The 14,850-nt window shown below is 38.6% G+C and overlaps 1 protein-coding gene across 7 annotated transcripts in view; it reads right to left on the reverse strand.

Annotated features, from left to right (window-relative positions):
* The window catches only part of PBRM1 (polybromo 1), a 66,863-nt gene that overhangs the window by 8,780 nt on the left and 43,233 nt on the right, over nt 1-14,850 (reverse strand). For 6 of the 7 annotated variants that reach the window (XM_062585771.1, XM_062585765.1, XM_062585769.1 and 3 more), the window contains 6 exons: nt 13,798-14,064; nt 12,455-12,600; nt 11,971-12,128; nt 11,121-11,304; nt 9,975-10,185; nt 6,102-6,303 (listed from right to left, as the gene is read on the reverse strand). In XM_062585771.1, the coding sequence (XP_062441755.1) occupies nt 6,102-6,303; nt 9,975-10,185; nt 11,121-11,304; nt 11,971-12,128; nt 12,455-12,600; nt 13,798-14,064 (1,168 nt within the window). Of the gene's footprint in view, nt 1-1,970; nt 2,136-6,101; nt 6,304-9,974; nt 10,186-11,120; nt 11,305-11,970; nt 12,129-12,454; nt 12,601-13,797; nt 14,065-14,850 lie in introns of all 7 variants that reach the window. The other variant, XM_062585770.1, reaches the window with a different exon arrangement.

Consider the following 14,850-nt stretch of genomic DNA (forward strand, 5'->3'; position numbering starts at 1 on the left):
ACTGCTCACAAGAAGAAATGCGTCTCAGAGTGCCCAGATTTCTTAGCCTCATTCATTGGCCATAAAAAGAAAAAAAAAACAAAAAAACAAAACAAAAAAAGAAGAAGTCTCATGATGAAGCAGTTCTCTGTCTCGGGTAAAAGCAACAGAACGCACCCAGAACACTACTGCTGTACGGCTTAAGGACGGAGGTGGATTTGAAAGAGGTCTCACCAGAATAAATAAGATAATTCTAAGTAAGACTTGTGGAGACCAAAAGAAGGAAGACTGCGCTTTTCAAAACGGGCCACAAAAATAGGAAGAGTTTATGGAGATCGACTTGTCCATCTACTCTAAGGAAGTGTTCCACAATGACAAAGCAAAGAGACCTGAATTTCTGACTGCTTGAATTATAAGACGATGGTCTTAAATACAAGCTTGCTTTGGAGAAGGCTGCCACAAGAAGGAAGTTAGCATGTACAGAGCGCAGAATTTGGGGAAAAATTTAAGAAAGGACTAATAATACAGATTATCGCCTATCAACTGCTACCTCCAAAAAAACTGGAAAAGTGATCTCGTTAAAGAAATAAAAGGATGACATTCCTAGGTTTTCTTGATTGAAGTACATTACTCACAAAAAAGTAGTACTGCAGAAATATTATTTTTATATATATATATATGTACACACACATGTATATATGTATATGCGCACACACACACACACACAAAAACAACTGCCAAAACTTTGGAAGAAAATTATCATAACGCAAGCCAAATCTGCTAGGTTTTCAAACAACAACTTTTTTTTGTTTTGTTTAATGCAATTCAGTGTAAACAAATGTTTCTGTGACCTGGAGACCACAAACCAAATAAAGACTGTGCCTTCAGTTTAAATATCCATGCAGTCTGTTTACTGAAAAGGCATTTAGAGATCATGATGGGAAACACTTCAGGCTGTTATCTCAAAGTATGGCCACAGCCTGTGAGATGGGAAAGCAAAATGACAAAAGAATAAATGGAGTAATTGGAATGCCTTAGAGGAAAAAAAAAAAAAAAAAAAAAAAAAAAAAAAAAGCAAGACCTCCCAAACCAATATATATGTATATTTTTTAAACATACTTGGCACTATTTTGACCTTACTGAAGTAATATAATCTAGAAAACCTGTTATAAAATCAGAAATGGGGGAAGAAAAACAGCTTATGACATATCTAGCACCTTCTCTCTCGGATATAAGGCTGACTCCTACAAAAGACTGTCCAGCGCATTGCCTACTCTGCAGATCTGATCCTGGAAATACTTATTCTGGGCATAGTCTCTGTGAACTAAATTGGATTATGGCTGGTAACAAGCACAATATCTAGTAACAAGGACCTTGTGGAAAAGTTCTCATAGCTCAGTTCTACCCTGAAAATCACTCCGTAAAAATGGCAATGCTGAGATTTTGTATTTGTCTTCATAATGATACTAGCTCCCGGTCTGCTCTCCTTACCAGTAGCTAATCTTGCGATGCTGGCAATTCTGTAAACTCATGCTGGGATTTAAAATTCATTTTGGATTCTGTTTATTTTTCATAGCCCTGATGATTAAAAAAAAAAAAATAATAATACTAAAAAGGCTCCTGCTTTACCACTTCCACTGATGATGCATGCACTAAAAGAATATATGGCGCCCTCCCTTCCTGCATAGCAGGGCTAACCACGAACTCTGCAAAGCAGAGCGAATAAACACAACTGCATACAAACAGAACAGGACCACTGCACAAGGCGAAGCCTTTCTCGTGGCGTTTCACCAGGCTCTTAACTACCGGATCAAGTGCCGTGGGAATCACCAGGCTACTTCCACGGTTACGTGTATCGATTAGGAAGAAAGGCCGAAGAGGCTGAGCTTTTTCTTCAGTAAGAACAACGTGACCCAAGAGAGTGTGCAGAGTTATGAAGGGGGTTGATAATAGTGGATGAGGAAAAAATGGTCGTAGCTCCTACGTTTTACCTGCAACGGGTGTCAACTGCTGATTGAGCATTCCCATTGGTGTTGGTGGCGGCACCACCCCCATAAGAGCCCCGACAGGAGTGCCTGCCCGGGGGGAGGAATTCTGCTGCTGTTGCTGTGCTGCTCGCTCTCTCTCCTGCTGCTCAGCAACTTTAGCTGCCCGCTCTGTAAAAGTATTTTAGATTTTCAGTTCTGTTTTGTAACCCAGAATTTCAAAATATTATCTGTTCATTTCAAACGGACTAGTTAAAACACTGGCATAGTTTAGTCAAATATAAAGTAGAACAGATCAATCTTCTTATACAGCATATAATTTGATCGCGTGTGGCTGCAGCTAAGACTTGTCAAAAACCTTTCATGAAAAATATTCCACAAAGTTCTTTTTCTTCTTCTTTTTTTTTAATTTAAAAAGTCAGAAGATAAATTTGATATTAACACCAGTGTTACCAACATGAAGCAGCAGTCCAGCACTAGGCTCAGTCCGCATTAGGAAAACATGGCAAAATGTCCCTTCTTTCGACACCACTGGCTCAGCCAAACCAGTCAGAGCAAAGGCTGGCAGCTCGCGGGTAGATACGCCACCAGCTGCGGCTGGGATTTTAAGCACCAGGTCTACTCGACAGGCCCTAAAGCAGGGTGCAAATAGTAGGTATCTGTGCCAGTCGATGGCCCATTTATTCTTGGGCTACCAATATTTTTACTACTGATGCAGCTGAAAAGCAGTGGCCAAGCTGGGAAGCATTTGCAAAGTTTCCCTAGCAGGGACAGGTCCTTAGTGTTTGGAACATAACAAGCAGCAGTTTGATGAACAAAAAAAAAAAAAAAAAAAAAAAAAAAATTTCTCTGCCTCTTGTAACTTTTCCCCGTTCTGGTCCCTCTCAAGCTATTTTTTCCTTTTTTCGCTGAAGATGTCTAACTCGCGTTGTGCTGCTCAGTGGAGGTCACGTGTGTCCTTGGTATGATGAACCTGGTCATTATCTCAATCAAGGGTCTCGCTGCGACCCCCAGAATAAAAGATTTGTTTGCAGGGGCACCTGACCAGAGAATCTGATATTAAGGGATGGAGGGCAAGGGGTCATGGGCAGAAGAACGAAACAAAAACCAACCAAACTAAAAAGGAGCTATACCCAGTGCCCACGCAGGGTGCTTTTGGGGCATGCAAGTTACCGGTGGGTTTACTCTGAACATTATACCCTACCGAAAGCAACGAGGAACAACAAAGAATAAATGAATGCAGCATACATCTCCAGCAAATTTTAGTAACAGTGAATGCAGGACTACAGGTTTTTTTGCAGTTGGTGAAAGATGCAAACTGCCACTAAAACAGCAAAGTCCTCTGTCAAACAAGGCTAAACTGTTCATCAAGGAGATTAAATTATGCGCCCTGCCAATGTTACCAGTTTTCCCTAGAATATGACTTCAAATGCGTTATCATACATTTGTCTCCTGCAGCAGCTGTCGTGCAACTTCTAGAACTATATTCATACACTGAAAGACGAGTTCCATTTTTAAAGGCATTAACTTCCTTCTTTTCGTTTCTGTCATTTCAAGAAGAGATGACGACGCATAGAAATTCCTAACTTTACTACAGGCAACTTGTAAATGACTGAGCACAAAATACACAAGATATGGTAGATCCTGAAGTAGAAAAATGAAATAATCCTCTTCAGAGCACAGCAAGCATTTAGGAAAGAATGAAATAGCTGTTCTGACTATATTTACTTACTTTTGGCCAATCCAAAAAAAAAAAAAAAAAAAAAAGTTATACAAAACCAAAAGTTCTGGAGACTCTCTGATGAATGAGAAGTTAACCTTTTTTTAAGCATTCAGTTCTATCAGACTGTGGAGTGCTGAGACTTGAAGAAGGACCTAGCAAAGGACAAAAATCTGAGTTTTACCAAGCCTCTCTCCATGTCTTGGCTGGCAAAGAACTATTTCTTTGGGTGTCAAGAAGTTCTGTCTTGAACATTCACCTCAGTGAATCTCATCCCAAATAATTTATTTAAGACAGCGCTCAAGATCACTCACATGACATTTCCAGCACATCTCAAAAGACAGGAAGAAGATCTGCTGCTTTGACCATAGCTTTTCCTTAAAACAGTTTTTCCTCTCAATCTGTGTGCATTATTTTATTTTGAGCAGTTAATCATGCAGGCCATTCCAATGCAGCCTGTTATTTGGCTTTTGCTAAAAATCTTGCTATTATCCTGTGTATATACCAACTGCAATTTTCAACAGGTCAAAATGGATCTAAAACACAACGTACATTTCACCAAAACACAGAAAGGCATTTTTTTCATTGAGATGTCAAACCCTGTTGGTTTCCTGCTCTCTGCTGCAGAGAGCACCATAGAGCACATCTACACCAGAGAGCACACAAATTTTGAGCTGTCACAGAGGAAGGAACAGTGTCTCTCCCTCACACATAGTAAGCAAACACAGTTTGGACACTTTGTAACCCCACACCAATCCCTCAAAACCAAATAAAAGCAAGTCTGGCTCTCGGCATACATCAAGCCTGAGAAACTGCAGTCCAAAACTCAAAAGCTTTGGAAAATTGCAAGTGAGAAAGAGGATTAAAAAGGAAGCACTTAGGCAATTATAAACACAGTGGACAGACACTGTTGCTACTGTTACGTTACAGCCATGTCTTCCAAAGCAAGAGGTCAAGCAGCTCTAAGCTACGAAGTGATGACGTGCTAGCTGTCCTACAGCCTGAGAGTTAGGCCGTAAGGAGGGACCTGTCAACAAAAAGATATCATGTGTACCTAGAACGATGTAAAAGGAAACTGCAACGGAAAAAAAAAAAAAAAAGACTATAGTACTTTCACAAAGAGCGTTATCATTTCCCTTCACAGTGTTTGCAAAGAAAACTCACGCATAGCAGAGTGCTGCTGTATTACTCTCCAGAACTGCGAAGAGGTACTACTGCAAATTCAGAAAAGGCTGAGGAGGTCGAGGGTGAAAAGTGATAGCATGCAAGTTCTAGTTTGAAGATCAAAGCTGCCTTTAAGTTATGAGTATGCAAAAAGCTACCAAATTTCAATTTTAAAAGCAAATGTATAACTTAAGCAGGCAATAACTTTCTAGAGTGTTGAAACTTTCCTATCCAAAGCAGTATTTTCTTCCAGTAAAACTGCAGTAGTTGCCCTAAAAAAAGAGGAGGGCTTTATTTTGGAGATACTGACACATTAACAGCTATAGCAATAAGCCTAGATGTTAAAGCCAATGTATTTGATTTGGATAGAGACTGCTTTTAAAGATAAACTGTATTTTGATTTTGATCCAGGAGGAAAGGAGGAGGAAGAGAGGAGGAAGAGAGGGAGGGGGAGGAGGAAGAGAGGAGGAAAGGAAGAGGGGGAGGAAGAGAGGAAGAAAAGGGGAGGGGGAGGAAGAGAGGAAGAAAAGGGGAGGGGGAGGAAGAGAGGAAGAAAAGGGGAGGGGGAGGAGGGGAAGGAGGAAGAGGAGGAAGAAGAAAGGAAGAGGGACTTTCTAAAGTATCTCCTGCCTATGATATTTTTCCAGGCTTACTGAATATATGAGATCTCTCAACAAAATTAGTTACAACTCTTAAATGATACTGAGACTGAACAACAGGTCATATTCTCAGTATTGTAACAGATGATGAATCCTTGATTTTATTCGACTATAACTTTTAAGAATCTGTGTTCAGTTAATCAAATAACTTTTTCTTGCTCCATTGTATGCTTTCTTACCTGTCTCTCAGCTCTGAGAAGCTTCTTGCTTCTTGTTCAAAATCTTTCTTGCCTCCCCCCAAGTCTTCTTTTAAGAAAACTTTCACAGGCAATTTTTCCAACTGACTTCCAACAATTTCCCTCCATGTTTCTTTACATGATTTTTCCCCCCATTTTCTTTGCCTTTATTGACAGTTATTTGTGGCAAAGACTTTTAAATAATCAGCTGTCATACTGACACAGTGAACTACATAACTTAAATAGTCTTTGCTCCTCTTCAGTCATCTCTTAATACAAACTTCTCTTTAAAGTACATCCAGAACACAAATATAAATACCTTCTTTTATTACACCTGCCATTTGAATAAAAGTAACGAACATATTTAGAAAGGAAAAAAAAAAAAAGCAGAAAAGAGTTTATCATTTTAGTTATTTACCTTCATATTCTGCTTTCTTGGTCGCTTCCAGGTTTCTCCATTCAGTTCCTACAAGTCTGCTGAGCTCTCCAAAGGAGTAGTCTGGGTGCTGAGCTTTAATTACAGCTCTCATCTCGCTGCTAAATAAGATGTAACCACTCATGTTGATCTTCCTTTTTGATCCCTCCTTCTTGGTGCTGCCCTTAACAGACTTGGGAGTGGACTGTGAGAAAAAGTAGTTATGACCACAAGAGTAGAAAAGAGAAGCTTCTCAACATACAAAATCCATAAGTCGTAAGAAGTAGTATTTAAAAATGTTCCCACATTCCTCTTGTACACCTTTGTATAAGGACCATCCAAACTTAGGGCCCCTGAAGAAAGAGGCGTCTCCTACTGACGATGACAACAGCACACACACTTAAGGAAAGCACGCAGAGAGAAAAAAAAATGATCTGATCCTTTTTAACCCATCCAGAGATGAGGCTAACCTTGTAACTAAGGCCTCAAAAAAGTCTGAGTAAACAGAACTAAGAATATTTCCTACTGGCTGATACTATTCCAAACTTAACGGGAAGACTAAGAGCGGGCTGGATAGCAAATCAGTGATTGATTTGGGAGGCCCATAAAGAGAACAAAAGAAAAAGATTCGCCCCATGTCACAGATTTCATTCATGAGGCTATTTAGAAACATTGAGAACACGAGTAAAAAACTTTATTTGCCATCGAACATTTTAGGAAATTGTTTCCACGTTTCCTCCTGAACCTCTGCGACTCCTGTCTTCTTGGCTCCATCGTCCTCTCTTCTCATCCCTAAGCGCTCCATATTTTGCCTGCCAGACTGCCCTCCTTGTTTAGTGTCCATTTGCCATTACGTAAGTACCCATTCCTCCTTGATAAAACTCAAAGCCCAACTTTGCTGATTACTGTCATCTGCACAGCACGTAAACTTCACCAGCTGTATGTTGACAGATAACAAACATTCTGTTCTGTTAAAGATCTGCTCCTTTGCTCAGTTCTACCAACCAGTGCTTCCTACCCTGGCTATTCCTGTTGCAAGCTCCTTGACCTTTCCAACCATCAAAAACCCTGTTACCTATTCTCACAACAGCATGGATACCACAGCTGGAACCCTCACTTCTCAGACTCTTTCCACACATACTTGTGAATCATCAGGAGATCAAATGATTCACCCAGTCTCTAATTCATAAGGCCCACAAGCTGGGTATCACACCAAAATCCTCCAAAGCCCCTCCTTGTATCCTGACTACTATAAATGTCTTCCATCTAGAAGACTGTAATTGTTCCCAAATATTTCAAAGACTTAAAAAAAAAAAAAAAAAAGAAAGAAAGAAAAGAAAAAAAGAAAAAGAAGAGAGAAAAAGGCATGCAATTTTTTTCTTTCTATCCTGAAATTCTGGCCGTGTTACTCCTTTCGCTCGCCACTCTGAGCCTGCCAGTCCAACACTCTTCTCACAGCTAAATACAAAACTTCAGCAATACCAAGATGCTTAAAAAGTTCTGCTCATTAATTCAAGCCAGAATGGATAAAATCAGGCACATTTGTAGTTGATTCCTAAACTTTGCAGTATTTATTTTCAAATGGCAGCCCACCTTTAATGTTTTCACTGCAAACCTAAAGGGAACATGCATCTTTTGGGGAAGAAGCATTTAAGGTTGGTCTTTATGGTGGAGGAAGTGAAAAACACCCCCCCCCCCCCACACACACACAGGTCTTTAGATGAAACACAGACCATGTACGACCGATCTTGGCTTCTGAGGTAAGCCTGTATTAGCAAATGGAGAAATCCCAATTCAGAAAAGGGAAAATCCAGAGATATATTTGGCATCTCAAATAACTGCACTTAGATGGCTACACATTTATCCAGTTAGTTTGTCTTTGCAGTGCTTGCAACAAGGTTTTGGTAACAGTAATCCAAAGTAAAAGCCTATTCATCAGTTTGGAAGGGAAAATGGGACTTAGAAAAATCCTTCAGAAGTTCTACTTCTAGATTCACAGCAAACTATGCAGCAGGAAGACTGGCATCCACCTATTTGTCAAGCCCCACAACACCACGCTCATTTGTCTTGACTCCTTGTGTTTGGTTTAAGTGGTTCTCTTGTTATCAAAAAACAGAAAGTACAGACTTTTGTTTTTAAATTGATAAAATAAAATGCCACACATTTAAGAGAATATGAAGAAAATGCATGCCTTTTGTCTAAGAGTTCTGTTTAAAAATGTACTTTTCAATAAGAACAGAAATAGAACAGACTAGGGCGGGATGAAGAAGAAAGCTTATCCGTATGCTGTGTGTTAGTTATTTCTCTGCAAGAACCAAGTTGTGCATTGAATGCTAGGTTAGATACAACATTCTTTCAAAATCACCAGTGTGGGGCATCTGCCAGGGGCAACCGTGTTTCATCATCAGCTCGCTTCTGATCACACACTGCTAGTGATTCCTTTCAGTTTTCTTATTTTTTTTTTTCACTTCAAGTTCTTGACTGCAGAAAGCACTCTGAGGACATCTTTAATGCCCACTGATCTCTATTTAAACTGCTTTCTGGAACTGCATGCTTAACAGTGTTAGTATTTTAATTTATAAAAAGTTACCTTCCCCCTTCCTCAAGCATTACATCAGTTAGTTAATGCCTGTATCAATATGCTATCTTTTTGTAATGCCAGGCAAGAGTTTTCATGCTACTTATGAATTCAGCACTGTAGAATAAGAGCAGCAAGACAACTTTGCACAGGAAAATGTGTTCGATGGTCTGCCCACGTGGCAAGAATTACAGTCAAACTAAACTAAAGCTTTCATTTTCATCAACTCTTTTTTTCTTCCTTGCCATCCAAAGACAGCTATTTCTACCCAGAGGCCTCATCCTGTTGTTCTAGTGTCAGTAAGGCTGTAACCTCACAGTCAGTGTAATCCAGCCAAAGTCCACATTGCTGGTTACAGAAGTGTCCCAAACTCCCTCCCTCCCACTCCAGCAGGTCATTCCCATTGGTTCTTTAAAGCTGACAAACGCATTGTGATAACGCGATGAAAACAGAGAAAGGATTTAATCCAGCTGCAAACAAACTTTTTGGTTAGGTTAGTTTTCAGATAAAGCAATTCACCACCCTGCTTCACCTCTCAGTTACCTAAACACCAGGGTTTGTGTCAGAGACACAGCAACAGAGGAAAGGTAGACAAAAATGCCTTGTTTGGCAGCAGCAATGACTCCTGCCACATTCAAGGGGCACATAACCACATGATGACTCCTCATTTACCTCCTGTCCATTCACCAGTAAACTAACTCTCAAACTTCCAGGATGTCCAGCAAGATGCACAAAAAGTTCTGATTATTTTTATTTTAACTTTCTACAAGTTCTGATTTCCAAGTATGAATGATTCTGCAAAACTGACCAGTGATTTTCAGCATCCATACTGAAAAATAGTCATTTCTTTGTCCTTCAGGAAGGACATATAGTATTTTCTAAAAAAGCTTCAAAAACGTAACACCCAAATTGTTAGCTTTTCTCAAGGCTTAGAAATGGATGTCATGGAAATTGAGAATTAGAATAAAATTTTTACATAAGGACCTGATACTTCATAGCAAGTGTCACAAAAACCCTACTAATGAGAAATACAAAAATGTTGTATGTTACAACCCCAGAAAATTTCCTCAGCATATTGGTTTCAATTAAAGGTTTTTAAATAGGTTTAAATATTACAATCAGGAATATCATATTGAATATGCTAAATTCTTCTGTAAAATTATTTTAAAGGCTACTAAACTGAAACAGATATCTCTCCTGTGCATGTGATAAAATGCTGCTTTTTTTTGTTGTTTATTTGGGTTGAAAAAAGAATGAGGAATACAAAATTTTAAAGGTTTCTTAGGGAAGCTCTTTACCTGTGGTGGAGTGTAAGGCATTATATCCAGTTCATTAGCCAACGGGGTCTGAAGCTGAGGCATAGAAGGTGTTTCAGTGATGTCTCCTTCCTCTTCTCCCATCTCTTCTATGTCTTCATCACCTCCTTCTAACTCAGCAAACTTTGCTTCTAGTTGCTGGATCTTCTTTTCTAGCAGGGGAGAGGGCTCCTTCTGAGGAACAATAGGTTTTCTGAAAGGTGGAGTAGGAATAGAAAAAGTAGTTGAGAATACACGCACCTTTTACGGGGCACAACACATCAAATTCTGAGGTGAGTGCACAAATCAGATATTATAAAAGGAATTAAAGAATAATGCAGATTAGCAGGTCTGCTTCCTTTTGTTCAGGTTTGATTTAAACTAGCATTCCTAAATAACAGCAATGCCTAAATACTACTGCAATTACAGCAGAAGACAGCTAAACTGCTTTCAGTAATTTGGTATTTTGTAAATTTAAGAAAAACCAAGATAAAATCAACTTCTCTTTCTATCCACTTGAACATGGAAACAACAACGACTTGGCAATGGTCTGTGCTTCCTTTCAGAACACTGTGCAGAGATCATTCAGTGCGCACGGCCAGAATCAGACCTTGCTGGTTTTTCTGGTTTCTTTTTTGTTTCTGTTTTGGGGGTGTGTGGTTGTGCGTGTGTGTATTTTGTGAATTAGGATAGAAGGAATTTCAACGCAGAAAATTCTTCATTTCTGCAATAGAAAGCAGTTAAAATTTAAACTCTAGGGAAGACACAGTGTTACCTAAGTTAGAAATTAATGTTTTTATTTATATCATCTATATATTCATCAGCTGGAAAGCTATTTGTCACCTATAATGAGGATCTAAGCATGACAGATATTTTAACTCTATCCCAGCAGACTTACACATCTGATAATGCAACAGCCTCTACTGAAGCCTGGAGAAGAAAAGAAAATATCCACCGATACAAAGATGGTGAAACATGGATGTAATCTGGACTTCTTCCCAAGATGTTAAAACATAATCAAGCCAAAAGAACCCCAAACCATGAAAAATGGTGATTAGTCAAATTATTCACATTTCATCTTCTCCTACAACCATGATTTCTATACAGGAGAGTATTTAAGCGATCGCCTCCTTCCCGTAACATTTTTACCTGAAATAGTATATTTCATCATCTACAACTTTTGCGGAGAGTGAAAACCTCTTGAGCCCTTTAAATTTCTTCATTTGTTTGTCACTTTCATTGTAGCGGCTCTCACAAAGAAAAACATCATTTTCCGAGATTTCTGTTGGTCTGCAGGAGAGGAAGTCCTTGAATGACAGAACAGCACACTTCCCTGCAAAAATGAAAGAGCTGAGTAAGGAGGAGGCTTGCAGGCATTTTATAAAAAGTGTGGATACTCAAATTCTCTTAAGTCTAGAAAAATCCCAACATTTAGCTCAACTATAGAAAACACAACAGTTGACATCCCTATAATAAATAACATCACCTGTGAGAAACCTACACCCACCCAATGCAGCTTTTTATTTTTTAAGAACAAGAAAACTTGCAAAATATCAAAAGTCAGTCTCTACTCAGTTAACTTTATTTAGCACAGAATCTTAGCTACAAAACGAGATAAACTTACTCCTCTTCTTACTCAACAAAGCCAATTTCAACTTTCTTTTTGAGCAGATTTTCAGGACTTTGCAAGTAAAATACATTGCAATAGCAACACTAGAGTTTTCTGTCCTCTGGTTGTAGGCAACATTCAGCTTTGGTAATATGAATGTTATTCCAATCTGCAAGAAAGTCTGCTGTTGACGAAAATTCTCACTACAGGTCCCAAAGATAGGCATGCATTGTGGAAATGGACGGAGAAATTTCTCCTCCCCCTCCCAATTAAAAAAAAAAAAAAAAAAAAAAGACTTGGAATAAAACCTACATGTAACTATAAATCACTTCAGATTTTTAACACATTTAAGAAAGAGAATCCTTTGGATTTAAGGTTGTTAATAAATACCCAAAATGCAAGTCATGGGACAGGTCTCCTCCAAGTTGCTCAAAAACACTTCCTTCTTGTAAAACATTTTAGTTGGTTCATGTTCAGTTTCTTCAGGATGTATAAAGATTGGACCAAAAAAATATGCAGCTCCATCTCGCACCCACATCTTCTCAATTCTAGAAAGAAAACAAACCAGTGACATAAGTGAATGGCCATCTCTCATACATGAGACAACTGAATAAACCATGTTGTTCAGAAAGACTGTCAGGAAAAACCTATGAGCCTATGAGTACAGAATAACAGTCTGGAAGTCCTCTCTATTCCAGCTCTACAGCTTTTTAGGTTGCCATGCTTCTACCTCACTCGGTTAATAGCTTCTAACATTTTGTTTCATTCAGAAAATCTTTTCCTATCATCCTCTTTTATACTTTTTGCAACAAGCCAATCTTTTGTCCCAATTATTTTTATAGACACAAACTGCAAATAAAGAAATTACACCTACCTTCCTACTCGAGGTCGCACTAACCCATGTGATTTTATGAAGACACAATCCCCAACCTTAAGCCACATATCATTGTAACAGAGCTGCTCAAAGTAATGGCAACCAGGTTCTCCATTGGACATTTCTACTGGAACATCCTCTTTGTCCTACAGAAGAGTATGAATTTAGAAACTCGTAAAAGAAGGAAAATTAATCACATTATAAAAACTTGTCATGTGGCAATTAAAGAAAAAAGCTTTATCTTCATGTCACCACCATGTAAGTTGTTAACTCTGCTATTTAAAAATCAAAGCTGTAATTTTGTCAGAACAGTAACTCACAGGTTCTTTTTTGTTCTGTTGCTTCACTGTTGTCAACTGGCTAAGCCCTGTCAGCCTAAGTCGATGGTTTGTTTTAAAGCACAGTAATATGCTTAGGAGGCAGGAATCAAGCATTTGGCCAAATTAACACACAAAAATATCTCATGACTCAGTTCTCATATACAACAATACCAACATCCTACATACCATGCGCCATTTCACACCATTGGTTCTACTGAACTTGTCACTTTTTAGCCAAAGCTCACATTGCGCCTCATTTGACCTTCTAGTCTGAGATTTCAGAAAGCTCATCAAAACACAGGATATCCCCCTTAATGTGCATCAGGACAAGATCTCACAAGTTTTTATACTCTTGGTAGAAAGAATCCCCCTGTTTTATCATGATCTAAATAAAATGGAAAAGATTTACTCAGTGCCTAATGAAAACTGACTATAATGAGTGCACGAAGCATTCTGTGTTGAGGTTCTGCTAGTGAACTCTGAATATAAGCAGGATACATTTGATGCCCCTAAATACAATAAACAAAACCATTTAACCCAGTATGCTGGCCAGAAACATTCTTAAGCATTTAGATGATAAACTACTCAGTTATCAATCATAAATAGTAGGTCACAAACAACAGAATATTATGTATCACCTACTGCTTCCTAGTTACTGACAATTTTACTAAAATATAATATAATAAAGGATTTCAGCATTGCCATGAGCTAAAAATAGACCTCTGGCTCTACTGATTTTCTAGGCTTAGAGTAAACTCTTCAGTGAAGTATACTTTTCTTTTCTGAAATGGTACAGAAAAATTAATCCATCACATAATCACCAAAAAACATCTGTAAAACAAAAGGACTCTAGCAAATAGGTGCACAGTCTATTTTTTGTCTAGTCTGTCTACTTACATTGTGCTTAGCTGCATCTACTGATGTAACTTTCAGGATACTACAAAACCAAACCCATGAGCGCTCACATTTCATCATTCCTTATCTGCCAAATATACCCAACATCCAACTTAAAATCTTGCATACCTTTTCAAGATGAATGATACTTTCTCCCACCTTACTGTCCTCCAAGTTTTCAGTGTGTTTCTCCTCATCTACTTTGTCTGTATTAGCAAACACAGAAGCGACACGGACCACAGGCAGAGGCACATCTCGTGGGACAAATCTTACAGAGCTAACGGGCATAGTCCACAGTTTAATCTTTTTAAAAGATTTTGTCTTCGCAGAATAACGTGACTCACAGACATAGACATCTTCATCTCTAAAGTTTTCAGGACATAATTTAAAATATTCCTGTGGATTGAAGAAAGTACTTTTAGATGTTGAAATCTTTCAGGAACATCTACACCACAGATACATTGTTAACTCCCTCTCATGCTCCTTTTTTGCTGTATCAGAAACACTTATAATAAAACCTTCCAAATGAGTTTTTCTCTTGCAGTTTGACATCCAAGTTGCATTAAAAATTAGAAACAAACAACAAGGAATCCCACCCTTAGAGAAGAAGAAAGTGCATGCTAAATTCAGTACGTGCACCAGGTTGCCAGATGAGAAAAATGAGGTTTTATTCATTTAACAAAAAAGTACATTAACAGCTACAAGCAGACTTGAAGACCCAAATTGCCTTTACCAGGTTTCTGAGCTTTGACTGGGAAAGAGACAGTAACTACCAAGTTGTGAAAAACACTGTAAGCTCCATGCCCATTGATATCTGACAGTAATACCCATTCATGTCCTCACCAGCAGTTAACACTTTTTTCCTTAAACATGCTGCCTTTGAAGAACTGGCTGAAATATTGACATGATTCAAACAAGCCAAAAATGTTCAGCACAGGAAACTACGTGGAATCAAACTTAAGACAGAGAGGAAAAACTTCATCCTGTTACCAAGCCTCCAAGACATGCAAATCTCCCTCTGCCCAAAACCTGTTTATTCTCTTTTAAGGGAACCTTTAAGAAATTACCTGCAATTTCTCTACCACATCCTCTGAAAAGTCAGTTAACTGATTAGGTAATATGTACGTGATTCAACAAACCAACCAGCACTGGAAAACACCATCACTTTGTACCACTTCTGCT

Source organism: Rhea pennata, chromosome 12 (genome assembly GCF_028389875.1).
Source record: "Rhea pennata isolate bPtePen1 chromosome 12, bPtePen1.pri, whole genome shotgun sequence".
Taxonomy (NCBI): Eukaryota; Metazoa; Chordata; class Aves; order Rheiformes; family Rheidae; genus Rhea; species Rhea pennata.